The sequence below is a fragment of the Phalangium opilio genome, unplaced genomic scaffold (genome assembly GCF_054372755.1).
Source record: "Phalangium opilio isolate 3A_F unplaced genomic scaffold, DU_Popi_V2 ptg000009l_1, whole genome shotgun sequence".
NCBI lineage: Eukaryota > Metazoa > Arthropoda > Arachnida > Opiliones > Phalangiidae > Phalangium > Phalangium opilio.
This window is the reverse complement of record NW_028324146.1, coordinates 1453179-1464434: the sequence shown is the minus strand read 5'-3', so window position 1 is coordinate 1464434 and position 11256 is coordinate 1453179. Positions and strand designations below refer to the sequence as shown.

The 11256-nt window shown below is 38.8% G+C and overlaps 1 protein-coding gene across 1 annotated transcript; it reads right to left on the bottom strand.

Moving 5' to 3' along the window:
• Positions 1 to 5090: 5090 nt before the first annotated feature.
• Positions 5091 to 10924, bottom strand: LOC149713059 (uncharacterized). Its single transcript, XM_089849394.1, has 5 exons — positions 10793 to 10924; positions 9525 to 9663; positions 8015 to 8241; positions 6879 to 7156; positions 5091 to 6263 (listed from the first exon to the last, which is right to left on the bottom strand). The coding sequence occupies exons 1-5, from the start codon at positions 10922 to 10924 to the stop codon at positions 6044 to 6046; spliced, it is 996 nt and encodes a 331-aa protein (XP_089705520.1). The 3' UTR covers positions 5091 to 6043.
• Positions 10925 to 11256: the final 332 nt, after the last annotated feature.

Below are 11256 nucleotides of genomic sequence, written 5' to 3'. Positions count from 1 at the left end.
TCTGAGCAAAATCTGTCCAACCGGAGTGAATTCCATTCCCTGAAAATATCACAATTAAGCCACCATTATTTATATGTACGCTGGGCCTGCGTTTTTTTGCATCTTTTTGCTGATGATTTGGGTGTGTGTGTGTGTGTGTGTGTGTGTGTGTGTGTGTGTGTGTGTGTGTGTGTGTGTGTGTGTGTGTGTGTGTGTGTGTATGGATGGATGTTTGTGGCCGGGGTACGCCATGAACAAGTGTGGTTAGAAAGCGATTAAGACAAGATCCGCTACCACGTTGAAGCTCGTAATGTGAATAAAATTAAAACAATTGCGAATGGAAATACATTAGTTCTATCAGAAGTAGGATAAGGCACTAGAAGTATTGAGGTAACCAAATCCTTCACTTGGCGAAAGTGAATATTCTTGATAACACAGTACACACCAACGGTAGCGGTTTCTGAGTTTTTCCTCCAAAACGTGAGATGCTCGTGGCGGTAGACGGCCGAACTAGATTCAAGCACCCGCGTCCGTGTTCCGCGGCTTTAGGTTAAGTGGAAGGGGGTGGGAAATTTTTAGAACTCGACCAATTTTTATCTCTCTAGTGTAGGCGCGATGGAAGCGGCATAAAATCCTCAAATTTGTTCACTAGTGCCAAAGAGGAGAGAAAGAGGGAGAGAGAATCAGTATAGGCAGCCGTGATCCATGCGTGGTGAAAACGGGGGTAAATCTACGGTACACCGCGGCGCCTGAGCGCAGCTTTCTCGCGCACAGTTTACGTAGGGGATGACAGAGAAAAGGCGAGGAGGTCAATCCCCCCCTTGCGCAAAGGATGTGAGTCCTAAATCTAAACGTACCGAAAATTGTTTTTACTACCCCCCTATTTTCCCATTTTCGGCGGATTTTATAAACCGCGTTTCTATCTCCCTCTCTCTCTCCTCTTTGCTAGTGCCAGGATCTATTACCAATGCTAGAGCTCTTTACTTCTAGTCCCATATCTTACTTCTGGTTCTATGGTATGAGTTAATAGTATAGTTTTCCGACTTCGGACGGACGTAAAATGATTTGGTATAGACTTTTATTGAAAAAAGATCTTCTTCGGGCTCTTGGAAGTATTGGGAAAGAAATAAGAAAAAAAAAACGTAGACAATTTCATACCTGGTACATTCCAAATATAAGCTCCATTTTTCGGGGTTTTAGGTTTGCTCGAGCTCTTTAGAAATTTCGTCGTCGTAAATTAAAAATCAAGTCCATCGAATATAAGCTGCTGATTGTTGGGCCACCAACAACTATGATCTGCTCTTCAAATAGAACGCAGTTCCATGTAAAGAAATAAGCGAACTTTTGTTAAATGGAATTCTATGGATCTGTATTGTTATATCATTTTCCATGGGAAACAGCATAAGTCACATTGAAGCCTTAATGGATTCCTTATCCTAAGACCATTGTTGTTAATCTAACCTTCCGGGTTGCCGACAATAAAAGTAAATGGAAAGCACGTGCCCACTCGCTCAATCGAAGGACACGGCACTATATCAACTGAAAGTCAAATCAGAATAAAAATAGGGCTAATATTAAAGTTAAAGCTGGTCGAGAAAAAATACTCCTCGTTTTCTATTGTTTTCGCTTCATTTCAGACTGGGAAGTCACTTTTATTCGAGGGGTTAGTCACCTTTATTCGAGGTGTTAGTCACTCGAATAATCAGGTGTACAAAAACCTCAGAAATCGATTACTTGATTTCGGGAATTCTTAGAAAATCATCAGTAATCAAAATCATTCTTGCGGGTAATCAAAGGTAATCGGAAATCTCCGATAATCACGTGAACTCTTGAGAAAAATCGGAAATAATCACGTGATTTACTGCTAATCTTTTGTAATCGCCTCGGTAATGACACATTTCGTGAAATAATCACGCGTAATCAATCAAGGAATTCGAAAATCCAAAATAAAAAATCATAATCAGTTGAAATAGAAATAATCACTGCATTCATCGAAATTCACGAAGAAATCCAGTGGTAATCACGGCATTCACCAAAAAATCACCGGAATTCGTTGGAATTCAAACAGGAATCGCAAGTAATCAGCGGCAATAACGGGAAATCAGTGTAAAGATGATCGTAATCACGGAAATCAAGGAATTCGTTCGGCAATCATCGGAATCCACATAAAAATTCAGAAATCAGTAAAAATCAGGTGTACAAAATTTTGGCGAATGACTAGCCCCTCGCTTTTATTCTAATTGAAAACCTAAACAGAATCAATGAGGAATAACTTACGAGGCGTTACTTTTAAGACTGTAAGACTGAAGTTCGGCGACAATCTAAATCAAACATTATGTATGGTGAAGTGTAAACATGCGGACGTTTGACAATAGAATCATTTGGCACAATGGAAAACGAATAGCTTTATATGTATATAGGTTTTTAGTGGCAGTTCGCCGAAGCTCAAACTATATTCAAGTGTCGCGTGCTACCAAGAAAAACCAATCTCTTAGTATTAGAGTCAAAAGCTTTGCAAAAAGGTTTTCGGAAAGATGTCAATTTCGGCCTAGATAGTTAAAGGAATAGCGACGTCGATAAAAACATTATCTCAAATCTAAAGAAAACCTTAATTTTTTGAGAGTTTAAACTCTCCTGATTCCAAAAATATGCTTGATTAATATTTAAATATGAGAGAATTCACAGGAAAAAACACTACGACTGAATTTTGAGTTTGGCGGTAGATATTTTTGGGTCACGTGACAGATTTTAGTTTTTTCCACAACATGTCTTTCAAACTCTAAATTGGTATCTTTGTCCCCTTGTCGCTTAGATCGTACAAGAAGGGATATTTTCTAACCTCCTCAGTAAAGTCTTCCTTCTTAAGCTAGATTCCCACTCGACCGAAAAAACCCGGCGGAAATCACACAGCCAACGGTAGAAATTTTAACTTACGCCGGCGTCCGGCGGTAGACCGTTCACACTACGACTGAATTTTCAGTTTGGCGGTAGATATTTTTGGGTCACGTGACAGATTTGAGTTGTTTCCACAACATCTATTTCACACTCTGAATTGGTATCTTTGTCCCCTTGTGGCTTAGATCGTAAAATAAGGGACATTTTCTAACCTCCTCAGTAAAGTCTTCCTTCTTAAGCTAGATTCCCACTCGACCGAAAAAACCCGGCGGAAATCACACAGCCAACGGTAGAAATTTTAACTTACGCCGGCGTCCGGCGGTAGACCGTTCACACTACGACTGAATTTTCAGTTTGGCGGTAGATATTTTTGGGTCACGTGACAGATTTGAGTTGTTTCCACAACATTTATTTCACACTCTGAATTGGTATCTTTGTCCCCTTGTCGCTTAGATCGTAAAATAAGGGACATTTTCTAACCTCCTCAGTAAAGTCTTCCTTATTAACATCTTATCTCTTTTTACTTTCTTAAGTTTAATTTTTCTTTATTGGTGGTATGTTTCCGATAAGCCTTGGTCAACCACAAAAAAATGGCGGCTATCAATCGATCTCGCGTGTGCGTGCGCTCTTGAAATTTATGACGTTGTCAGTGGGATAATTTCATTGGCTGAGACTCCGGCGTAACGCCGAACACGACCGAAAAAATAGAGTTGTGGAAACAACTCAAATCTGTCACGTGACCCAAAAATGTCTACCGCCAAACTGAAAATTCAGTCGTAGTGTGAACGGTCTAACGCCGGCGCAAGTTAAAAATCGGCTGCATGATTTCTGCCTTGTTTTTTCGGTCGAGTGGAATTATAACCGACTGGAGTGGCGTCAAAATCAACGCGCGATGTTCCATCTTTAATTATTAGAAACATTTCATCTTGATTATTATGAAAAATCCATCGTGAATATTTAGAAAAAAAATCACATTTAGAATATTTAGAATAAATCCATCGTGAATATTTAGAAAAAAATCACATTTAGAATATTTAGAATAAATCCATCGTGAATATTTAGAAAAAAATCACATTTAGAATATTTAGAATAAATCCATCGTGAATATTTAGAAAAAAATCACATTTAGAATATTTAGAATAAATCCATCGTGAGTATTTTGAAAAAAATCACATTTAAAATATTTAGAATAAATCCATCGTGAATATTTAGAAAAAAATCACATTTAGAATAAATCCATCTTGAATATAAGATTAATTTTAACTTAGACTGCAATTGTTCATCGAGAAAAAAGAGAAATAATTCCATATCTAGGTAAATAAGTTTGTAAGTAGTAGTCCTCTTGACTCGGAGAGGTAATATTTTGGTTTTCCCAACTTCTTTTGAACTTGAACCGAGACGGAACATTCATATGGCAATTATCAAGAAGACAAAAATATAAGGTTCTTAATTATTTTAAATTCGAAAATATTGTGTAAATGTTCAAAAATTTAGGCGTGTGGTGATCGATACTATTACCAAAAACGGATTTATGGGATAAGAACGTCGGATCGTAGCTTTAGCCTCTAGTACCATCCTCGCATACTTTATTGAGAAACTTCGTCTGCTTATATTTTGACTCCACCCACAAATTCGATCTCTAGAAGTAGCTATATACAGAATTTGTGGGTGGAGTCAAAATATAAGCAGACGAAGTTTCTCAATAAAGTATGCGAGCATGGATTAACTAACGCTAGGGATTGTTCGTTCCCCCTAAAAGATAAAACATGCATGTTCCATACGCCCCCTAGCAGCAGCTTCTATCCGTAACCGGAAGTTATAAGAAAATTGGACCAAATATCACGTGTTCTATGACGTCAAAATTAAAATCCCGCCTAAAATTGGGCGCCGCCATCTTTAAAATCCTCAAAAACTATTTATTTTGCCTAGAGATGGCGCTATATCTACATCCGTTTTGGTCCAATAAATTGGGGGAATGAAGAGGGGAATCAAGGAATAATTCGGAACATGTAGTTGGCGATAGAAATGCATGGGAATCACGGTTAGTGAACAATCCCTAGCGTTAGTTAATCCATGATGCGAGGATGGGGAGTGAATTCGCTAACTCCGACGTTCTTATCCCATAAATCCGTTTTTGCTATTACTAAAGCATCAAAGCTACGCCATAATTGTGAAACCTCTTTCAATAACTCTTGATTTCTTAAATAGACATTTCTCAAAGCGTATGACACGTAACATTAAAAGTCTTTCTTTTCTCATATTCTATTAAAAAAAATGGTTTAATCCAAAATTTATTGATAATTTCTAAGCTATTCATAATTCTTGAAGCGTATTGTAATCAGGGGTGTGCGGGTACCCGAAAATCTCGGATACCCGAGTCCAAATTTTAAGCCTTTGTCAATACCCGCCTAGTCTGACAGTGACAGGTCCAGTTCTGACAGTTCATGACGTTATCGTGCGTGTTTCAATACTTCTGCCTTTCATAATTAAATAATTTAATTAGTAACAAGTTATTAATTAAAGGCCGACTTCCAACGAAAAGGGTTTTAGCGAACTGAAAACCCAGCATTGAGACTAACAATGAAGCGACCGTGTCGATTTTCGAATCCCCGCTGGGTCAAAAGTTGGAAGGGTTCTCGCTAACTGAAAGCCGTGCAATGTGGTTCTAGCGATCTGAAGATGAACAATAGAAATACTTTTAAATTTATTTCCTCTCGAATTTTTGCTTTCCCCTGAAGGAAATTCTCTACTGTGTATCTTCAGTTCGCTAGAACCACATTGCACGGCTTTCAGTTAGCTAGAACCCTTCCATCTTTTACCCCAGCGGGGATTCGAAAATCGGCACGGTCGCTCCATTGTTAGTCTCGATGCTCGGTTTTCAGTTCGCTAGAACTCTTTTCGATGGAAGTCGGCCTTAAAGGCAAATGTTTAATGAATTACGGGGGATAATGGCTCGGCTTTGAAATCTAGCTTTTAATTGGTTTTAATTGGACTGTACAATGAAAAACGAAGCGACCCGAATCCCACACGAAAGCTAATTTTGGGGATTTTGCAGGACCCAAGGACCCGACGGGTAATTGAAAATTGGACCCGATACCCCCGGCGGCGGGTAAAATTTTCTATTACCCCAAGTTTACCCGCACAGCCCTAATTGTAACGAAAAATAAATTTAAAAATATTTCTTGCAAAGTTCCAACAATAATGTTAAGAACGATACGGTGTAGCCCAAGGCTAAGACCATAAGCGAAGCTCGGAAATTCTTCAACGAAAGCCTTTCCAATACATCGTAATTTGGTTTGATGAAAAAATTATCCATACAGTCCATGGACAGAATCGAATCTCGCACCAGTTTTTGATCTTGCAAACCCGATTCGATGAACATCAAGGCTCTAATTTTCAAAGAAACATAATTTAATATTATTATTGCTCATAGCAGGGATAGATTTAATTTTAGAAGAAGGAATGGAGAACAGAGTAAGCTGGGCGCGCGTCAAAGTCCCGGACCCCCTTCCCCGGGACGGGGGGGGGTATGAAAAAAGAGACGGGGTCATAGCGACCGAGATAAAAAGGTATAATTACGTATTTATCGCCGTCCCCGGCAGCAACATCTTCAAAACGTAGCTGTTTAAGTGACCCAATAAGATAATTTAAACTTTTCGTTACGTGTTGGAGGGAGGGAGGGGTTCTATACTGGGTGATCTATGAGTCGGACTGAAGTAAATACTAACCGTTCTTCATTCCTACTTCTAAAATTAAATCTATCCCTGCTCATAGATGGCTTTTCTTCTTCTATTTTACTATATTTTTGAAATTTTTTTCCTATTATTGTAAATATTGTTATTTTAAAAATTACCCAACCTGATTCGGGATGCAATTACCTATCTTAAACGTCAAAACACCTTATTTTTAATGAAGTACGCCACGATTTTACCAACAAACGATAAATCTACGCCCTGACGTTATTTTTAAACTGATCGGTTTCGAGACTTCATAGTTGAACTTACGACTTTGAAATCAGATTGCGTGTTTCCAAATCCAAATCACGCCTATAAAAGTAGCAGTCTTGTTCAAGTACAATTTCGGATGATCCAAAGGCGGCGTTTATTTGCCCGTCCTCGCACATGTCGGCCAAATCCAGGACGATCCCGAGATAAACTGGCATAAAGAAAGTGGCCATGCTGACACCCTCTTCCGGTTCGCTAATGAATCTAACCATATCCGAAGCCTCTTCGGCAATTGTCATTTGCTTAGTGGCTTTCATCACGTCAGCGTTGGTATTCCCCTGAAAATATTATTATTATATTAAAGGGAGAGTGAAATGAAAAATCAAGTGATTTTAAACGATTATTTTACTAATTATAAGGCCAGTATGCATAGTGAAACCATGGATAAAGAATGCGCGTGAGGAAATTTGTTTTCACTCTACAGTATAGGCAACTCCCTATCTCGAACGACAGCTTATTCTGTATATACTCTGTTACAACATCGGTTGTCTGCACGCGCAAACCTAGGTCTCTATGTGACGTAGCTTTGTACGTGTTGTCAAGAGAGCAAAAACTTGAGGATCTTCCATCAAAATTATATAAAGGAATGGGTAGATTTTACTGATGACTGATATTTTTGTAGCACCCTAGGAGCGAAGGCACTCGGCGTTGCCCGTCAGCCCGTCAGGACAATTTTTACTACTTTTCATGCGGAAATTATTCCATAAAGAAGGGTTTTAAGTTTCTGGCCGCCATTTAAAAAGATGGCAACAAATCGAACCCAAAAGTCCATTCAGCCCGTCTATAGGTTAAAGGAAACCAGTCTACTAAATATTTGCGAAATTGGTTGAAACGCGCGGACTTTGTTGCATAGAGAAGATTTTCTACATTTCTGGGCGCCATTTATTAAGATGGCGGCGGATTGGGGGGAAATCTTTCTTAGTACGCGCCTACTACTTACGAGTAACGTTCCTGCAAATATTCAGTCATCTAGGGCAAGCGGTTTGGGCTGGGCATTGATTATCAGTGAGTCAGTCAGTCAGTCAGTCAGTCAGGACTTTGATTTATATAAATAGATTGAGCGTGTAAAGACCGCGTAAAGGGCTGATTTCGTCTACCTTTCTGTTATTGTTTTAATAGAAATTCAGTCAATGTACCTTTATGTACTGTTCCGTGCTACTTTCAACTAAAACGTAGAGGTTGACTTTCGGAAACTGCACCAGATCCTTGAACGAATCAATGACGATAGGCATTTCAGGAATGGTAACCCATGACAGAAGTAAACCTTTGTAAGACGCTGTTAATATGAAAAAACCGACGAAAAGCGTCCCGAAAAACAATTTTGACGAGCAACAGCCTTTAATCGTCTTGACAAAAGGCACATCTTTAAAGAAAAAAATTGTATTTGTGATAAGAAACATTCAATCAGAGAGAATTTACAATAATAATATTAATAATCCAAGCTTTTTCTATGAAGGGATTTCCACACTGAGCCTGTGGCTTGTTTGCAATGCAAAGAGGGGTGGTGGCTAGCCCCTATGCCACAACTAACCTACAGCGCCCTATACTAACTATTACCGTTAACCTCTGCAAGTTTTGATGGAAAGAAGAAACCGGGTTAGACCGTGAGTAGTAGGGAGTGATAAATACAATGTAGCTCAAACAAGTAGGCTGCGACGCTAAAACTGGAAAGGTAAATTTCCGGTCACATGAATCTCCTAAAGTTTGCCCTCAATCACTGTTGGTTGTACAACTTCTTCACACTCCTGAAAATTAATTTCTGCTTAATCAAAACACCAATGACCGTTTAATATCAATACCTTAAACTGTGCCAGTGTAATACGCATAGTTACACCTAAATGCGTAAACCTTCAGTAGAACCGCATTGGATTAAAAACAATTTCGGTTTTAAGTTCAAACCAATTTAAATTATCAAGTAAGCTTATAATAACGAATATCAAAGCGGGTCAATAAAAATCCCTAATTAGGTATAATTATTTATTTTTTGAACCTAATAATGAAAAGTCATTTTCACTAATGTAACTGAAAATTACATATTCCCTTCACAACATACAAACGCGAAAAAGCTTCCTTGCGAGGGACTTAGTGGCGAGGGAAAAAAAGGCCCTCGCGGTGAGTGAAGGAAGTACTAGGGAGTGAACTGACTCACTCTTTCTTTAGAACAATCACTCTTTCTCGAGAATGGAGTAATGTAAATCTCTGTTTATGAAACTCTCAATCCGCGAGCAGCAGCACGCGTGGTCCAACAATGTTTCAATCATATTTCGCGAAGGAGTGATTTTAGAGGGACGAAAAATCCTTCAAAATACCTCTCTTCATTGGTGGCCAAGTATTTCTTAAAATTTTCCTAGACACTTGCAGTATGGGAGACAAATAAAATTGGGATGATATTTTTTTAAAATAAGGTGGGTCTCTCTGGTGATAAGGACATAAATTTATGGTAGTCGAACTTTAACCAACAGTCAGTTCAGTTTGGTATTCGATTTCGATATTCGTATCGAATAGTGAAAATGGACTTATCGAATACCGGATCGAATTATTCGATTGAAACGGTTAACCGCTCACCTCTAGTTACCATTTGAATTGCAAAAATTTTCTTTTCCAAGCTGTTTTTACATAAGAATTTTTAATCTTTCAAGTTCGTACCTTGTTCTAAAAGAACTGACACGACATTAACGCTCGTCTCTTTCAACAGCGTTCTAAATCTTCTTGTCGAGGCAAATCTTTGCATTACGCTCCAAAGTATCGCTAAGGATACGGCCGTAGTTAACAGTGGAATCCATACCTTAAAATATACATGTATATTACGAGCATTTTTCTTCTATTTAGATTGTAAGTTTATAAGATATGTTCCTTCCATAAGTATGACACTTTCTATACTTTGTAATGCTAGAGACTTGCAGCTCGAGCTAGTTCGAGAACGACGGAAGCGAGAATTGAAGTCCTAATTAGTCTGTACTAAGCCTTTCACAGAGCCACACCGGGCGTCGCTTTACTATGAATGTATGCCCTACGTCACAAGCTCTTAGTAACCAATGACAAACTTACGAAACATATCTTATAAACTTATGTTTAGATACATTTGAACCAGGAATGTATGGAGGGGTTGGAATGTCTAAGGTCAAATCCTTATCGGCGTGAAATGATCTTGGAAACAACTGGCGTGGCTTAATTTACGCTAGTGATGTCATAGCCTGACGTAAAAATCCTATTTACCACTTAATTTATTTTCATTCATTCTTTGGCTGCCAAAAAAACTTGTTTGCTATAATTCTCCACCCTCTACCCTAGGTCCTCTGCCAAGGCTGAGAGAATCGAATATGAACGCGAACGGCGGCGAATCAGCGCGTTTAACTTTAAAAAATCTAAAAGGTCACTTCTGCCACGCCTTTTTTAACGAGTCATGACATTTTCCGCCGTCGGTAGACAGCTAAACAGACGTAGGGGGAGGAGCTACACTTCTAAAAAAAAAGGATTCGCCTTATGTTTCCACCATCAAGGGTACAACGAGAGCCCCCTTAGCCATTCCAGCCCCTCCATACATTCCTGTTTGAACTTATGTTCGTCTTGTTCACTTGATCGTAACTGCCTTTAGTAACGTAACAACAATTAGTATAACAATTTCCATCGCCGTAAACCTAAATATCTCGAGAGATAATTATTCCCAACGGAAGAGGCCAGCTTCGGGCCACTCAAATAACCCTTTCATACTCGTATCTATTGGCTGTGCCCTGACAAATATTAAGTTGGTTGATGCTAAATGTGTTTTACTTGGAAAAACACCCATTAACGTGAATCATTGAGCGTCATACTTTTTCTTGTTAAGTTATTTTTGACACGGCTGTCTTTTAAACGATGTTATCGCGTTCAACAAATCAAATGCGCTATAAATTTAATAAAAGCAATTTCCTTACGTTTAATTCAAAGACGTAAAATACGCTAAAGACGACGGATTTGCCTTGTTGAGGCGTTGAGAAAAACCTCCACGATATGCAATAGACCGGAAAAGTCACTTCATAGTATTTGAAGATTTCTTCGTTTATCATGAGTGGTGATACGCTTATGTCACTTTCCTATTTGACATGTCGTCACAAATTAATTTCGTTTAAAAATAAAATCATGGAGGAAACATTTTGACAAGATGAAAAAGTGGTCACCGGCTCTAATAGACCAGGTCACCAAGCCTTTACGGTAAGTACGAAATGTGACGAAAACAAGCCCCATAAGTCTCCGTGAATATTCCAAACCCTCTTACACTCTCACCATAAGTTCATAAGATATGTTGGCCATAAGTTTGTAACTGGTTACTGACTCGTTTGTCATGACGTCACCTAGGTAGGTCTTAGATTCTGGGTAAAGGTACGCCTGGTGAGGCGCT

Bases quoted from the DNA above. Each gene is read 5' to 3' on its own strand.
- LOC149713059 (XM_089849394.1), bottom strand. From the start codon at position 10,924: ATGATAAACGAAGAAATCTTCAAATACTATGAAGTGACTTTTCCGGTC. The intron at 7,157-8,014 runs GTACATTGACTG...TAATATTTTCAG, and splicing joins GCACGGAACAGTACATAAAG to GGGAATACCAACGCTGACGT. The intron at 6,264-6,878 runs GTAAGTTCAACT...TTTGAAAATTAG, and splicing joins CGCAATCTGATTTCAAAGTC to AGCCTTGATGTTCATCGAAT.